The following is an 18,806-nucleotide window of genomic DNA, read 5'->3' on the forward strand; positions in this document are numbered from 1 at the left end:
AGATATCAAGGTTACTTTCCATGAGAAGAGGACAACCACAATATCCTTCCTGTTCATTGAGTGTAGGTAATGTGTCTCTCGTTCTCGAAATGTGTTGATAAAGGTAGAAATATTCACCCTACTTTATGTTTTTTGCAGGTGTATTTTAATCAGAGTGGAGAATATTTTCAGATAAGTCGTGGGAGCTGGCAGAATGCTAGATTATGAAATTCACATTTCGCATAAATAAACTGTGAGCAGTTTAAAAGTTGTATTGCACTTTTATTCAATATGTAAAAAAAGCAAAACAAAACAAAACAAAGCCCCAAAAAGAAATAAAATCAAAACATGCAGATGAGTACAACCCAAAAGAGCTCTCAACCAATGAGGCTACATAACACAATCGGTTCATTCCCGTACAGAGCAGCTGAATTCAGCAGCACACATTTAAAATACAGTAACACACAATTAATATTTAAAAGTGAACTTGCTGCGTACGTGACAGAACAGATTTACAGTTTCAGTGCAATGTTTTTGTTTTTTCCATTGTTGTTTTATGATTCCTTTCCTCAAAAAAGCAAATAACTCACTGTGAAAAAATAGAAAATGTTGTTAAATTGAACACTGTGTAATGGTAATTATGGCCCGGTTTATAATATCAGAAGTTTATAGACAACTTTCCTCAAATATCCCGGACTCGTATACCCGCAAGGATGAAGCTAAGCGCCTCGAGTTTGGCAAACTAAATCATATTCAGCAAACAGTAAGGAAATGTTAAACAGGCAACGGCATTAACAGATCTCATTCATTATTAGCGTGACAGTTTAAAGATCAGGCACTATCAGGACTCTTTGTGACCTTTGGATATTTTGATTTCATATGTCCACAAAAGCCGTTTTTGAACAAACAATCTGATGCGCTGCAGAAAAAAAAATATGGAGGGATAAATTGGGATCTGAGAGACTAAAATAAACACTTCACATAAATGAAGGTGACCCATTTTCACTGCAACAAAAAGACGTACGAGTTGCCCGCTGACTGGTCAGGACTATCCATAGTAAAAAAATATGCAAATGAGCGACATTCTGCATAAATACGCACCACAAGTACGCACTTAAAGCCGTATAATGAAAAATGCTTTTCAACATCCTTTTCAACTGGTTAGGTCAGCATCCACAGAGAAGGAAAAGAGTGAACCAGTGAGCTAAAAAAAAAAAAAGAGACAAAAAAAAAACCATACACCTACACATTTTCCGATTGAATGGTCCTTCAGAAAGTGCTCATGGCGCTGGAAGTTGAGCAACATGAGTTCATGTTCTGATTTTACTTTTGTGAAAGTTGTGAGGAAGGTGCGTGGTAAAAAATAACCTTAAAAAGTTTACTTCTTTTTTTCTTTCTTTTCCTTTTATGTCACATGCAATTTCACATTCAGTTGTGTCGTCCACAGTACATGGTTTAAGGCTAGAATAATCTTTTCAGAACATTTCTGTAGAAGTCGATAGAGATTGTCACAATTTAAGTGCTAAAACACTTCGACCTTATTACATTCTGTACAAATAAAAATATATTTAACACAAAATTAAATAATATTATTTTAAAAAAACAAACTGATACAAAGTTACTTCAAATAAGCAATATTTTTCTTCTCTTTAGTCTTTTTTTTTCAACAGCAGCCATACGAGGCAAATGGTATGTCTTCATATCGTCCAGGAGCACAGCCCCGACTCGCTCAAAAAGTAAGTCAACTGACAGCAATTGATTTAGTAACTGGGCTCATCCATGTCTTCATCACTCCAGTCAGGCGGTGCGTCTGTTCCAAAATAACGATCTCCAAAGTTTCCTAAAAAACAACAACAAATGAAATCAATAAAAAATATAAATACAGTGCTAAAATGCTTTTTTTTTTTTTTTTTACATTTTAATGACTTTAAAATTGTCCTGTCATTCCTGCTTCCTCAGCATTGCTCACCTATTCCAGGTATGATGTGAAAGAGATCGTTGACTTTCTTGTCGACAGCCGTGGTGATGATTTTGACCTGCGGGAACGCGTAAGCCACAGAATGGACTCCCATTTCAGCCATGAGCAAAGAAACCAGCAGGATCTTGTCCTCTTGAACATCATGATCCTGAAATTGAAAACACAACTGTGAAAAATGATCTACATGTGCAATGCAATTCATTTGCACAGGAGGCATTGGTATTGTTGTGAACAACTGGGTGCACCCACCAGCAGGACTCGCACGGCCATCATGGCAGCAGCTCCAGTGGACACGGTGCAGTCCATTAGAATCACGTGGTCCTCACTGATGTCTTTCGGTAGACGAAGATAATGGAGCTAAAATTGTGCACAGACAGGATGTGGGTTCACGCTAAAATGTGACACACATGACCTACTGCTATATATATACATATAGAAAACCTCTAATATTACAAACAACTGCTTCATGGCAAACTAGGCCAAAGGAGGTTACTGTGAAAATGTGTAAATGTAAAAACTCATATAACCAAAATTGTTTTTGGTTATACGTTTTAGACAGCATGTGACATTAATGTGGTTAAGTACCTCTGGCTCTCCCGTGTCCTGGTTGGTCTGGATGAGGATCTTGCCGATGCGGACGTCTTTGCAGACGGCCCTCAGAGCCGGCTCCATGGTCTCCCCGGCTCTCAGGATGGACACCCCTGTGATCTAAAGCAAAACAAAGAGGGATACAAAAATTAAGCAGAGGTTAATTGCATCAATTTAGTTTCGAGACAAAAGTCTTCAGAATGTTTTTCTTTTTTTCTCAATTAAAAATAACGCACAGAGAATATAGCAGGAAGTAAATGGAGTTCACTCACCCTCTTTCCGTGGAAAGTCTTGCCTTCGTAATCCTCTCCCTGGGGGGTCTGCACTATGTGGACCTGAGATAATATTAAAAATCATAAGAGCTTTAGCACGATGCTATAGTCTACCACAGTAAGGAAAATATACTGTGACAAGCTACAGTGAATGCTGAATTGTCGGTCACGTGTATTTGTGAAATGCACACTGAATGTTACGATAAAGATATGGAAACTTTCCACTGTGGTGACTTGATAAGTTTCCATACTCATGTGGCAGGCCAATACAGTATGTCTATCTGATTTTCTTTGTAGAAAATAGATGGGGAGATTTTTTTTTTCCATTTATCAGTGCCTTTTCAGATTTTTCCCCATTTCGGGGCCACATACTGTAGCACGCTCTCTGTGTGTGACTTGTCAGCATCTTTCTATTGAGCGGTTATCTCATGCTTTCATTCTCCTACACCTCTCTGTCTGTGGTAGTTTTCCAATTGTTTAATGCCCTCCTTGGTATAAAGAACGTAACTTAATTAAGAAATAGTGAATACAATACTTGAATGTTTTTGTGTTTGTGTTTGTGACCTGTGAGGGGAGGAAGGAGAGGGCTCGTTCAATCAACAGCCGCATCAACCTCTTAGAGTAAAAGATGAACTCATCGCGACTGGTCTCCTTGTTTCTAGATGTGATGGTCGAGAAAAGAAGGATCGAAGATTTATTCGGCAGCTTTCCACCGTGCAGGTTTCCATGAAAACAAATCCAGCTATTAACGGAACAAAAATGTGGTTTCTTAGCTTTTACCTGATGATGGTGTGCATGCCCCTGACTTGAGGTGTGCTCTCCAGAACGCTGAGGGTCTGGGGGAGGGGTTGGGCCTGGTGTGCAGAAGCCAGGGCTGCCCTGTAACCACGGCAACAAATAGTAGCGCGGGGGTGGTACACGCCGAGAGCAGCGGAAAAGAGAAAAGATGGACAGACGCATGAGTGCAACACGTGAAAACCAGTGCAATTAAGACTGCTCTGCACGCATGTGTACAGTATGTGCAAGGTCTCACACACACACGTGCACATACACACTGTAACACACACAGACCTGTGTGTGCATGCAAGAACAGATAAACAAATAATTGCGCAAAAAAACCCACACAAATAATTTTTCAATAGCAGTTAGAGCAAAGTTGATAATGGTAGTGTACCCACTGTAATGGGAGTGCTTGGGAAGAAACACACACACAAAATTGCAGCGCACACAGGGCCAGTTTTGAGTATTTCAGTGGAAAATAACAACACCACAGAGACCGTGATAATGGAAAAATAGATTAATTTGAAAATTATAATTATACAGATACAAATAAAAGATTTAAATGTGCAATATAAACACATGCATAATTAGTTTCCCATGGTAGGGCTGTACTTCTAATATTTCCCCATGTTTGCATGAATAAATATTAGTTCTGAATGCCTTGTTAGCCTCGCTCTACCTTGGACTTCAGGGGAATAGACACGCTGTTACAAACTCTCAGTGATGCAGTGTTGTTCACACTAGACTAACTGCAATGCCACTGAGATACACATTAGCCAGATGCAAAGAAAAGAGAAATCATAGCATGTCTGCTCACATATCCCAGCGAAGTTTCCTCTATGGGGAGGGGTTTTTTCACAACAGAGCGGACACAGATAAACAAAAAAAAAACAAACCAAAAAAAAAACAAAACAACAGATAAGAGGAAGAAAAATGAGAAAAGACACAAAATCAGGTGGATGAAGAGATTATCGGGAACAGTGAAAAGTGTGACAGCCAGAATTGCAAATGTCAAAAGTCCTTGAGCTAAAGGACATCAAAATTGAATAGTAATAATAACAATAATAATAATAATAATAATGCAATGAGAAAAAGAAACCAACCAAGTGTTAGCTCCGATTTTGATATCTGTACCCATGCATCCCTTTGCGTGTACGCGTGGGAGGTGCACAAACTATCGTGTGGCTGTCACTCTTACACTGTGTAGAACAGTAGAGGTTGGTATTTCAGCTCACAGGCCCCAGCACATCCTGTGTCTAAAGACAGACACCAAGCTCACTTCCTCTCTCTCTCTGTCTCAGATACTGTGGCCGACATTCAATGGAAAAACTCAGCGCTTTGTAGTAGGGTATTGGAAACTTTCTCTGTGGCTGAGGTATGCGATAGTCAACAATAGCTGTAGCAAGAGCTTCCTCTCTCTCGTTTTCAGTTGTAGTCACTCTCTCTCTTATTCTTGCTGCTGCTGAAAGGAGGGGTCAGTGACTTGACTCATTGGTGTATTTTTAGACACAGAAGGCAGGAAGAGTGTGAGTTGTCATTTCTTTAAAAGGTAGAGAGAAGGAAAACCAACACCTTTACACTGAATGCTGGCTGCACCACACCACTTTCAAACTTCTGATCAGAGTGCAGCTTTTAAACGTTGACAGCAGTTTTCGCATATTTTGATCCACTTGTTCTTATTCTGAGCTGGTGTGGACCCAGTCTTAACCGTGTATTATGTCCCCACTGACAGAGTACTAATTAGCCATATTTGGTTAGGTACAAGATACAAGAATGCCGCCTGGTGACGTGTCATGGCAGCCAGCACGTCGGTGGAAGGTAGAGGTTGGTTTTGCTCTCTTCTGATTTGACATTTATTCTCGGTCTTCCAGTAAAAAAGCTGGCGCAGCAGGGGAACTGGGCAGATGTTGAGGAGAGAATGATATAAAGGATAAAGGCCACTCTACCTGACGCTGAGTTCCCGCTGCAAGCAATGGAGGGATTTGGTGATGAGGGGGAGAGAGTGAGAGAGCAGTCCATCAGCAGCATATGGGTTACAGTGGGTGTATATTGTGAGGGAACAAAGCAAACTGCACTGTAGGACAAAGTGCTCCGACAGGCAAGAGCGTGCCTTTGGTGGCCAGTGATTAGTGCATGTTGCACAACTAATCGCAAAGTGCATCTAACAGGCCATCAATCGACATTATGAAGTATGAAGATAGGGTGTCTTTTAAGGCTGTGTGACTAATGCTGCATAATTATGTATTAGGATGTAATGTTTCCACTGTGATCACATTTATTCCCAAACTAAATGCCTGGAGATTAGTTTGGTTTGAATTAATGCAGGACAAATAACCACAGCAAGAGGTTAATATGGTTAAAACACTGAAACCTATTTCTGTCAGCAAGCTCCTATTTTCTTTGTTTGAGGAAGCTACTTTCAGCTGCTCCCTTATTCACAAGGGGTCACTACAGTGGGGAGCTCTGCATTAGCCGGATGTCCTTCCCCAAAGGGATTTGAGTCTCCTCCCAGGGTTGAACCAGGGATTGTTTGTTTGTGTAAATAACTAAACTACGGAACGACACATATATGCCATATTTAAAGAGCTATATTCATATTCATTCTTCTTCTTAAGTATGAAATGATAAGCAAAAGAGAAACAGAAACCTTGTTTTCATAGAGCACATTTCAAAAAACATCATTTAGCCTTCTTGCTGTAAGTGCTTTGGCAGTAAATTCAGAAAATGTCTAATAATTACACACTTTTTAAAATCATGTCAAGTTGTTTGAGTGTGCAAATAAGCACATAAGAGAAGAAAAAAGTAGAAGATAAAAAAACAAAGCAACTTAAAATTTATGTTCTTTGAACAAAATAACTACAGTTTGTTACTGTTACTAGGAAAGTTAGCAAAACCAAAACCAGTTTAGAACAGTTTTTTCCATTGAGTGTTAATGATTAAACCTTTCCCCAAAGCACTTACAGACATTCAGCCTCAGTAAATTTTCTATCCACTAGAGGGGGTGATCTGCCTTGAAATTACAGGCACATACTGAAGGTTAGCCTCCGCCTACACCCTCTTATGAATGCAATAACATAACTAAATGTACTGAGCCGGAGGCCATTAAGAAAAAGGACAAATGAAAGGTTATAATTCTCCCCCAAAATTAACTATGTAAGTGGCATGACAGATTTTCTGCGTGTGTGTTTATATTTATGTCTTTAAGCATGACCTCACTTACCTCCTCCAACTGACTGTGAACATGCTGTACGATCAAATCGATTGCCACCATGTTGCCACCACCTGACCGGAAAAAAAAAGCATAGAAATGATGCTTTAAGTCAGTGGTTCCCAAACTTTTTTGCCAGGCCCCCCTTTTTATGTTCTGTGCCACCTAACCCCCCAAATCGATCCTGCCACACACCCATATTTTGTTTACAAACCCATTGCGGTTTATTTCACACTCAAACATTTAGTAAACAATTAAAAAACCTACTATCTTCAGGTTTTACACCTACACGCAGCTGTTTCTAGAAATGAAAACTCCTTTTTGCTTACGTTGGACGAGGATTACAGAGTTTAAATCTTTTAGGACTGCTTGCTGAATTGCAGAATGGCAGATAGAGACAAAATACTGTTTCTGTTAATCTGACTACTTCAGGTTTTACACGCACATATACAACGCAGTTACTGTCCCTCCATTTAGAAAGGCAGAGTTATGTTGGTTGTTTTTTTTCCTGTGTAATAATATTGCTATCAATACTTTCAAAATGTCTCCACATAAACAGCTGTGGCACTGTTTGTCCACAGCCTGATATTATTATTATAACTTTACTGCATAAAGAGCTAATCCATCAGTCCAGCCGCCTTGGCATGAAGTATGCTTCAACATATTTCCTAGTCTTTGGCTTGGAAGGAAGCTCATGGTAGGCTCAATGTATTGTTCAAAAGCTGGCTTAACAAACTTGTTATACTGCTTGATGACCCCTTCGATATCTCGGCCCCTTTCTGTAATGTCCCTCCTCAATCGGCGCACCAGGCGGATGTCAGAGTCTGTGTCCACAAAGATCTTCATGTCCAGCAACTGGAAAAACAAGTTGATTTGATCAACACAAAGTGATAAAACACACATTCACATACAGATGACATGAAAATAGCGAGCTTAAAATACCACACTTTATTCAAATTTTGTATTTTTTAAGGGTTATTGTGAAAGCCTGCAAGAAATTCTAGAAAAAAATTTAATGAATGAATGAATGAATGAATGAATGAAAGATCTGATAGCAAAAAATATCTCTGATAATGTCAATGTAAATATAGATGAAAAATTAATGAATATTAGATAACTAATGAAAATGTTTGCTTTTCTTTTGCTTATAATGACTTCTGATTTTAACATACATTTAAAGGAAAAATCCATTAACTTTACTGTGTTGCAGTTGGTACTGCAGTTATTCAGAATCATTAAGTCTTTTAAGTCAATGACTAACAGTTGAAAAACAAACCTGTCAGCGCCCTCAAGTGGACAAACTATGTAATGCAGATATTTTTTTCTTATCTTTAAATCAATATTCACTTCTTTGCATGTATTAGCTGACACACAGTGCATACAAACATATTAGGCTTTTCAATCTATTTACTTATCTTGGGCTATCATGCATATACTGAATATATTTTAAAAAACTGCAAATCTTGTCTATGTATAGACACAATATGGGAAAGAGAAAAAACTACCTTTGATTTAATAAAGACCTCTTACACCACTTCAGAGTGTTTTCATTAGGTAATACATATTTTTGACAACAAAGCTGAGAGTAGTTGTATTGGTTTGTTCAGGGCTAATGACCTTACCTGCAACAGTTCTTTATCTGCAAAGGCCATGATTCCCTCAAAGATGATAACACTGGCTCCATAAACTGTTTTCTGGGGCAGAGACATGTGCATGTAATAACACAATAAAATTTACATACCAAAAATGAGAACGAGGGCATTAAAGCACTACACACTAAGTGTGCATGAATATTCCAACAATCATCGTAAGCTCTCAAAGTGACTTGCTTCACTAATGTGTGAATGTCTGTGTGTGATAGGATAAATAGAAGTAGACAGATATCACAATAGTGGTCTGTTGGAGACCATCTGGAGATGTACAGCTTTACAATGCAGCTAAATCTATAGAAAAGAGGATTAAAACCCTCTTCGGTAAACAAAAAGGAGGGATTATATGCAAAAGTAACATGCTACTTAATAACTTAAATATACAAAGCCAAATGTTTGGGTCTGTGCATTCATCCTTACCCAGTCCTTTTGTCTCCCGTGAGTTGTAAAGTCATACACAGGGATTTTCACGCTCTTGCCCTGTTTGAGTTTGCGCAAGGTGTGTGTCAGCAAATCAAAGTCAAAGGCATCTGGGTGGTCAAAGTTATAGTCGTTACTGGCAGCCATTGCCTGCTGCTCTGGGGATAGGACCTGAGGATTGCCATGATACTGAAGTTAGAGTATCTCACCACTGCATGCTGCTTTTCAATGCTACAAGATTTCCTGAGAAAATGGCAGGAACACATATTAATATTTGCATATCAAAAGAAAAATCTCTCAGTCAACTAACATTACACACGTGTTTTGCAGTAAAACAAATGACACATGCTCAAATAATAATGCAAAAACACTTTGGCACAGATCGCTGATCGAGAGCAGAGAAGTTAGGGGACCTAAATTTAGGAGGACATCATGTGCCACAGTGACGTCCGTACGAGGTGGTATGTGCACGCACGTATCTGTCCTTAGGGTTGTTGAACATTAAAAACACAGTTCTGGTATTTGGCAGTTAATGAACAGCAACACCCCCTTCTCAAATGAACTGGTAACATACTTATGTAATAAACCAATGTTATACTGGAAAAAAGCAAAATACAAAAATGCATAGATTAAATGAAAATAAATGACAATCTTTTGTAAAATGTGGTGAGCAGACCACCACTTGCTGAGGGCTACAGCGGCACTGGTCACTGGTAAATCCCTCCTACTCTGCACAGTCTGATCTGCCGCTGTCAGATTTTGACAGGATTACACAACTAGAGAGTGGGTGGAGGTGTAGAGGGGCAAGAATGATGGCTCTTGCTATACTGTTCACTACATCTCTTTTTCTCTCCCGATAACACCCATCACTGTGTTTTCATCCTTGTTTTCAGCACTGCCTCCTTATATTTTATCTACTCTGTTTATTCTCTCTCTCTAGCCAAACCTCTTTTACTCATTTTCTGGGATCCAAAGGAAACCTTTTCTTTTCTCTTTCGCCCTGTTTCCTGCGCTCAGTCTCACTTTTCTTTAGCCTTCCTTTAGGCCCCTGGGTGGTTAACAGCCATACAAGACAAATAAATATAAAGTGATAAGAAAAGAGTTTCTCGGACCTATCACATGTCTTAATTATAACTCTAAACACTTATTTAGACATGCAGCGACATTTAAATATTCAGATAACTTTTAACAACTTCACAGATGCAGTGACAAATGTATCACTGCATGCAAAAAGACACATATGGTGTGATAGATACCATAGACATACCTTGTAAAAAGAGTCCATTGAGAGTAGTACAACCCAGGGTACATCTAAAGCTTCTATGATTTTCCTTGCTACAGTTGTCTTTCCTGAAGCGCTGCCACCACACAGGCCTGAAATTTAAAAATTGACAAACAGCCATTGAGTAATAACTTCCTTCAAGTTAAATTACAAAAAACAAAGAATTTCGGCAAGTCGACATGGTCAAGATGACCTGCAGAAGTTCAAAAAGTTCATCAGAATTGGGAAGAAAGTTGAAATGACTAATAGGTGTGGTTTTACTGTAATTATTTCACAAACTGCTTATCTACTGGGATTTTCCCACACAACCATCTCTAGACTTTACAGAGGATGATCCAAAAACAGAAAATATCTGACGCTACAGTTTCCAGGGGTTCAACAAAACCGGAAAAAAAGGAAATTGGAAAAATGTCTGCTGTGACGTTCAGATGGCAGAGTCAGATGTTTTCAGAGCTTAAGGCTATCTTGGAGTGAATAAATGCGTCATGTTAGGGCAACTGTTGAATCTATTATCTGTTGTGGTATCACTACATGGTTTGGCAACCTTTCTGTCAAGCTCAGATCCCAAATTCAAAATCTGATTAGAAGGGCTGGAAAGATAGTTAAAATTACTACGGACAAAAATGACATCCTTTATAATGATTATGAGTTGATGTCTTCAGGAAAAAGGTACAGGGTACAAAACTGTGAGTTAAATTGAGTTACATTTTCTCTGTGAGTGTTTGCATATGTGTGTTATTTTACATGATGTGTTTTCCTCGCTTGTCCAAGGTAAATTTCTCCCCGGGAGGACAATAGAGGCTAATCTAATCTAACCATCCTGCCTTCAGGCCGGAGGTGGTGGTGATATTTTCTTGACAAACTTTGGACTCCTTAGTACCAACTTGAGCAATGTTTAAATGCCACAGTCTAAGTATTGTTACTCACCATGTTCATGTTACAAATCTCAACTCATCTCAAAGTAGATCTTTAAACAAGGAGTTGACCTTACTCAAATTGCCTCCACAGTCACAGATCAATGCAAGAGAGAGAACACCTTTGAGATGTGCAGCCAACAAATCTGCAGCAACTGTGTGATGCTGTCATGTCAATGACAAAAACAAGCACTTTGAGTGCTGAGGTAAAAAAGCGCTATATAAGAATCAGTCTATTTACCAGTCCATGTCAATGTGGACAGAAATCTCTGAGCAATGTTTCCAGTACTTTTTTCAATCTATGCCACGAAGAATTAAAGCTGTTCTGAAGGCCAAAGGAGATCCAACCCGGTATCAGCAAGGTGTACCCTAATAAACTGTCTGGTAAGTGTACCTTCACTTGGTGCAAACATGCTATCACTAGTTTGACAAGACTTGTTTCAGTGCATTCTGAGGTTGCTTTAGGCTAATTTAAAAAGTCATGCAGAAACAGTGACAACAACATTCTTCAACATAAACATTCTCTTTAACCAGTTAACCTATTTTTCACAAAGTCTCTCACGTAATAGTTCAGCACTTCCTGATAGCAGGCCAGACCCAGCTTTAACATACTTAAAGATGGGTCTGCTTTGCTCCATTCAGTGAGAAATTATGAGTTAACGCCCTTTATCACTAGTATAGCAGGGGTTTCCTGTATTTAAAAGCACTCTGCCAAAGAGGAAGCTCTCCAGTTTGTGAAAAATAACGAATTTTAACCAGTGCATCTCTATCTGGGTTTAGGTTTCTCAAGCTTTTTTGCTCATAAAATGGTCAAATACGCCAAGAAAATGCCTTACCTTACCTTAAATAAGGTGATGACAACTTTGTGCCACAACTATATAGGAAGAAATTATGCTAATGTGTGCATTCCCTGAGTTTTCTAAACATTAAATATTTTAACTTATACAAAGTATAAGGTTAGTTTATAAACAATTATTCATTAGTTTCCTAAATTAAAAGGTATAACACTAACATATTTATAATACTTTAGATGAAAACTCACCACTTAATCTACTCTTGGGTTCTGAAAGTTCAAAGTTTGTGATATCTAAATGTCAAACACAGAAAGTTATTCTTCTTACCAATGACAAATGCCTCTTTGGACTGTGTGCCATGCTCGTTGTACCAGGGTGGGCGACCAGCAGTGTAGATCGTTCGTTTGGAGGTGCGTAGCAGAGGAGGCTCTGACTTACACTGGCTGGTTGTCCTTTTCCTGGGCGAGAGGCCTGTGCTTACCGAGGGGAGGAGACGGTCAAGTGATCCCTCACCACCTCCACTGCAGATCAAGAAACATGACATTACTCTCTGGTACACAGGAAGGAACTTTCCTTTTTTTCACTGCATTTTTCTGGGTTTCATAAAAACCTTTGCGTAGCAGTATAACGCCAACACTCTCCATCATTACATCTTCTCCAACTGTATATAGTAAGACACACTGAACCCGAATGTGCTGTGTCATGATTTCAACTTCTAACATCGGTGAGCGTTCATGGAAAGGTAATGAGGTAAAACAACAGAATCACAGCAATAACATACCAATGTAATATAAAGGATCAGTCCCACTGAAATGGCAATCTCTTATTTGGTATAGCCTGTTAAATGGTGTCATTGTGCCCCTTGTATCTAATGCCCGGTGACACATTAGACACAAAGAGACAGACATTGTTTGTGGCGTGTAACCATGCAATGGATGAACAGATTAACTAGAGAAAGGCGTCCCAGTTAGTTAACAATAAAACAGTAGTGCAGCATTTTCCCTCCTGTCACTGGTTAATGTTTCAACCTGTCAACTTTGTCCAGTCTTGTCCAGTGTAACTGCTGCAGGTACTAATGTACAGATGGTATAATATATTACATCTTAAGCTCCCCATAACCATATGAGAATTATAGAGTCAAAGTGATTGATTGTGTTTTCATAGTCCATTGTATTTTACCATTTGAAAGGATCAGGTATCCGCCACTGAAAAGACAGCATGCTAGAAAAGCAGGTGGTTACAGTACCTAAAAACACCTACAGAACATGTTAGAAGTGGAGAAATGTTGATTCAGCTAATCGAATAGAGTCCTGTGATCAGTTTTACGACCGAAAAGGTTGCTGCAATAATGTGCCATCACAACCAGCAAGATAAAAAGGCCCTCATAAACAAATGACAACACGCCAATTCAAAACAGGTACAAGGTGCTTCGGCGAGCAAGGCATGGAGTGAATTTGCATTGACTTATTCAAACTACACCTGATGGTCTCTCATCTGTTCTGTAAGATAGAAGAAATTTAGAAAGAAATTTATGTAATACCCATTGCAAGAGATTTGTGTCTAAACTGCAAACAGCTGCACATATGGGCTACTCTTTTACTATTGTAAGTTACTTAACCTATACTGACTAAGTTTGATGTTGTGCCTTTACAAATAGAAAGCAAAAAGGACTGAGCATTAGCATTCATTCGGCAGTTGTGAGTAATTGGAATTCAGAGCAGAGAACAAACTTGGTACAAAGAACTGGTCGAGCAGATTGGTGAGCAACCTCTCTATTACTTCCTCTAAAACAACAGCCTCACTTCTCTTACATAACTCTAGTTTGTCAGCGTCTCAAGAATCTGCTGTGCCTCTGACGTTTGAGAAACAAAATATTGCTTTTTTAGGAAAATGCCACTCGAAAATCATTAGCTGAGCAATCTGAAGTCGCTCAACGATTACCGCCCACAATCATCATCAAAACAACTGCTGCGTTCATTGTTTAACAAATACAACATAACATCTGTGTGCGGTATGCCTAACCAAGTAACAGTTGCAACACTTACTGCATTATCCGAGACATCCACACTTCACCCAGTGAAGACTGTAAAAAGCCAGCAGCCATAACTATAGCGGCCTGTGTAATAAACAAGTCTTAGATCTTCCTCTGTTTTCCAGTCAACTGTCAGGCTCCACACCTTTATATAGGTCATATACCTGCCCAGGTGGACTGCCAGGAGCTCAGAAGAGGAGCAAACAAGAGAGAACAAAGATTTATCTTATCTCACCAGGGTCACCTGGTTAGACGGAGCCAGGGAGCAGAGTGGGAGACTGCTGAGAGCGTGCGCGGGACATAGCTCACTGAAGTATGGTTATCAGTTAAAACCCAACTAGTGTGCAATAAAAGATTAGCTTAGCTGACTGTGCTGAATCATGCCCTTGTTCTGTGGTTAAACTTATAGTACCCAGTGCTTCAAAACATTACATGAATGCACCTTTGTGATAAGAAGTCATAGTGTGGGGTACCTCAGAAGGCCCTTATGAAGCAGACATCTAAGCCCTGTGGGCAGCAGATTGAAGGATAATATTAGCAGCAAATGAAGACACAACGTCACATCTAACTTCAGTAAAGCGACATGTTTTTCTTTACTTTCTCCACAATGGCTCACACAAAGAGTAAATTAACACAACCTAGCCGCATAAAGTGACTACTGTTTGACATCAGCTTGTTAATTTGTCCAACAAGATTTCATAAAAAAACGATAACAAGTATGTAACACTACTGTAATGTCAGCGGGAAATTCTCAGTTTAAAAAAAACTTTATAGTTCCTCACATCACATTTGCACTTAAAAGGTGCCACATTTCCAAAAGTATGTAGACAAAAACCTAGAAGGTATAAACAAGTGAGCTTCAACTTGGGGTTGTCTTTCCTGTTTATCCAGACTTTTAAAAGCATTAACTATAGACATTTTAAAGACATTTAAACTACAGACAGAAATAAAGTTGCCCAGGTCACCTAAGGAGTATATTAAAGGAAATAAAATGCACTTACCTGCCATCAGATCTTAGCGTCCAACAGCCAGATATTCTAGCTCCTGAGTAAGCTGGTAGAGTGTTCATAACTGGGAAGCTTCCAGTGTTTGTACTCCAAAAGTTGTGTTTTAATCCTATACTATTGTCAGCCGGTATACTCAGTGTATATATTCATATGCACTCAAACACACACTTAACAGCGCTCCTCTCTGGAGCATCACATCCAGAGAGGTGGCGACAGAAGGTGGTTAATATACATGGGAATCGGCTTGGATGAGAAACGAAACTTTAAACATTTGCTTAGCTTTCTATTTCTTCCATTCTCTCAACAGAGCGAGAGAGAAGGCACTGCAGCTTGGTAGAGGAGGCGCACTCAGTGTGAAACTACAGCACAGCTTTTCCCTCCTCTTTCACTAACTCGCTGCTCCTCCCATTAGTCGCCCAGCCAACAAACGTAAGAGGATAACCTGCCCTCCAGATTATGTTCATTAGGGTGTATTAATAGCACCGGGTTAGAACCAGACCTCACCACTCCTGGTACACACATGCACACACCCACATATATATAAACACACACAGACACATGCCAAGCTTGGGTCATCTGTCTTTGGCAGTCAGTGTCGCAGTATGTGGCTGGAGGAGAAAGAGGAACCAGAAGAGAGCGACAAAAGAAGAAACAAACTAGAGGGTGGAAAAAACAACCCAAAACAAGACAAAACAAAGAAATAAATAACAAGAGTGCAGCACAGTCACACAGCCAGCGATTATTCTCCTCTGATGTTGACGCAGTTGGCTGAATTCACAACAGAGACGCCTCAGGCTGTGTTGGGGAGGTGAAGAGAAGGAGAAATTGAAGGGGGGGCGAGGATGACAGAGGGGAAGGGTAGAGGGGAGCTGATGTGCTTTTACCCTGTGGGGACACGCAGTGCCTCTGTGTGCCTTATACCAAGTCTAGAGATGTCAGCACCACAGCAAACACACACACACACACACACACACACACGCCCGAAGAGCAAAGTCCCCTCCCTATTTTCACTCACAGTGAAGACTGAGGAATAAACAGCATGATGAAACCCAACACTACCTCTGTTGCTCTATCAGCTGACGGTCTGGGGAACAGCCCTGGGAAACACACACAGACACACACATGCACGCCATTCCACTCCTCCCGAGCCACAACTTATACAGACAAACAAATCATTATGCTCAGAGTTCAGAGGAGATGGACTAATTGTTTTCCAGTGCACAGAAAAACAAGCCAAACAGCTTAGAGAAGCTACTAGATATAATACAAACCAATATGAAAGAATCCATGTTCCAAATATTTTGGAACATGGATTCTGACCAGACTTCATTTCTCTTTATTCACTTATTATTATTATTATTATACAGGGGACCAACAGAGCAAAGAGAATTTAGTTGTCTCCTCTAATCTGAACTGTAATGCTTTGGTAGTGTCGCTGTTCCTTTAATCTTCACCGAGAGGACAGCTGCAGAGCAAGAAAGCCACATCGAAACAAGAAGCCTGAATTGGTTTCTATGCCAAACATTCAGCCACCTCACTATGGCGACAGTGATGCACAGCAGGCTTACAAAGTCTGCAATAACACTTAACCTAAAACTAATACTGTAAGCACACTATAATAAGAGCTAAACATATTAGTAACAGCATGTAATGCTGACTTTACTTATAAAATATTTAAACTTTGATAATTTAAAAAAAATTCAAATACATTCAGTGATAAAGGGAGGTTGCAGTGCAGAAGGGCCTTTTCCAGAAACCTTTGCCTTGCAGAGCTCTTGATTGGCCTGCTACTGCCTCAATTAACAGTTTATGGTGCCTCTGTGTTAGGTTATATTTTAGTTACCAACTGAGTCCTGTCATACAGCTATATTAATATCAGCGGTCATACATTTAATAATGTGACTATAACTTTAAAGCCTGTGAGTCACTAAGGTTGATGTCTAAAAAGCAGGAAATTATCTCAGCGGACACACCAATACAATACCGCCCTCTTGTGGAACAACGAGGTATTAAACTTCTAAGTCAGACCAGCAGCTGACCAACAACTGGTCCAACTGCTTCAGCTTGAGTCTTGGTCACCTAACCCAAATGTTATTCTGTTCCGTTACCTTATATATTCCATAGGAAGATGACATTTGCCAGAAATACCCGCTTTACTCACGCCGCAGTACCTCCAGAAAACACCAAGGCGCGTGCTTTCCACCTCTGCTAAAAGAGAGCTCTCTTACTCCACTTTCTCTGCTTTAAGCTAGCTCTCTAATTCTCTCTAGCGATTCCCGTTACACGTTAAAATAGGTGAGCATGTTTCAGTTAACAGTGACTGCTTTTGTAAAGACGTGTTTGATGTGATTTCTTCGTTTCAGAAGATTACAATGAAGTAAAGCTACGAGACAACCTCGTGTAAAATAAGATGACAGATCGTAAAGCCAAAGAGAGGGAGAGAGAGAGTGGACAAAAGGAGAGACTCAAAAAGCAGGCCTCGGGTTTATTTATATTTATATAAACTAATAATGATACCGTAACTAATAGACTGCTATTATAGATATTAGACGTATTATATATTAGTTACTGTACCACTGGGGCGTACAGTGTACAGTGTAACAGGTCGTGTTTCCGTAAAGATGCTTAACCCAACTGCCAGGGTAAAATGAAAAAAAAGAAAAGAAATAATAATAATGCATTCAGTAAACTCATAATAATTTACTAGAATACCAAAGGTTTCCGAAGCAATCCACAAACTCTATACCTGTTCGATACAGAGGAAGTTTTCGCTTCGCTGTCCATCGTTGAGCGCCTGTCTTCCACGCTAACCACAGACATTTCTGCCCTGTTGACAATCAGGTGTTAAGAGCGCAGTCACAGCTGAGGCATCATGGGACTTGTATTTCTTCAGTGGACTCTATTTCAGCTTCGCGCCTGCACTTGGACTTCAAGCCCCAGAATGCACGTGATCCGTTTTTTTGATTCACAATAAGCAGCATGTACTTTTATTTTAAGCTTACAGGGCCTTTTACAGGCCACGTGTAGATGGGAGTGGAGATGAATTTTTTAGTTAGCTAGTTAGTTTTGAAATTGTAGTTTTACCTCATATATATATATGTAGTAAATGTATATTTCTATATGACTTTACAGTGCTGTGGAAAAGTCTTGAGCCACCCCTATTTCCTTACATTTTGCTTTCAAGGAACCAGACTTTCCGGTTATTTTTAAAGCAGTCTTGAGCAATAGTTCTCTTAAGGTCATTCAGTGTTTTCCTTTGGACACTGGCTACCTTATAAATGATTTTCAGTTCAGTCCTTGTACCTTAACATTTTCAGAAGAATGTTATTTGCTTGTTAAACCACTTAACACTGACCCACTAATGGAAAACAAACAAACAACAACAAAAAAGTCACCTAACTCAAGGAATGAACCAGTGTTGTGTCTACATGTAACCGAAAAATTTGTTTACATTTCTTTGTTGAATCTACAAAAATGCCAAAGGTGACACAGTTTGACTGGCATAAAATTGTTCTTAAATTATTTTTCATCTTTTACTTGCTGTGCTGCCCTTTGTTCAACGTCTGTTGTGTTCCAGTGTACAGTATAAAGAAACTGGCTTGGCTTGACTTATTTGAGAAATTAAAAGAAAGCTTTCCTAACAGAGCTCAGGCTGTGTTGGTGAATGAAGGTGGACATTTCAAGCTCTTTAGAATTGTTTTCACCTTCTGCAGTTTATTTCCAGGAATGTTTGTACATGTTTCAATAAATCTCTGCCCCAAACTCCCACTTTCCTAGCAAAATAAAAAAGTGAGGGCTGGCTCCAGGCTTGTACAAATATATATTTCCTTTTTTCATGAGCACACTTAGTGACTACTTAGTGGAGCTTTAATTAACTATGCACAAGCATGATAAAAGTGATGT

At 39.5% G+C, this 18,806-nt stretch overlaps 1 protein-coding gene across 1 annotated transcript; it reads right to left on the minus strand.

Annotated features, from left to right (window-relative positions):
- Window positions 1–240: 240 nt before the first annotated feature.
- uckl1b (uridine-cytidine kinase 1-like 1b) lies at window positions 241–17,757 on the minus strand. Its single transcript, XM_039604447.1, has 15 exons — window positions 17,650–17,757; window positions 12,192–12,385; window positions 10,142–10,248; window positions 8,875–9,045; window positions 8,428–8,499; window positions 7,485–7,660; window positions 6,818–6,881; window positions 5,544–5,560; window positions 3,598–3,696; window positions 3,382–3,475; window positions 2,818–2,880; window positions 2,543–2,665; window positions 2,207–2,314; window positions 1,949–2,105; window positions 241–1,819 (listed from the first exon to the last, which is right to left on the minus strand). The coding sequence occupies exons 1-15, from the start codon at window positions 17,721–17,723 to the stop codon at window positions 1,740–1,742; spliced, it is 1,599 nt and encodes a 532-aa protein (XP_039460381.1). The 5' UTR covers window positions 17,724–17,757; the 3' UTR covers window positions 241–1,739.
- Window positions 17,758–18,806: the final 1,049 nt, after the last annotated feature.

The sequence above is a fragment of the Oreochromis aureus genome, linkage group 20, assembly GCF_013358895.1.
Source record: "Oreochromis aureus strain Israel breed Guangdong linkage group 20, ZZ_aureus, whole genome shotgun sequence".
NCBI classification, from domain to species: domain Eukaryota; kingdom Metazoa; phylum Chordata; class Actinopteri; order Cichliformes; family Cichlidae; genus Oreochromis; species Oreochromis aureus.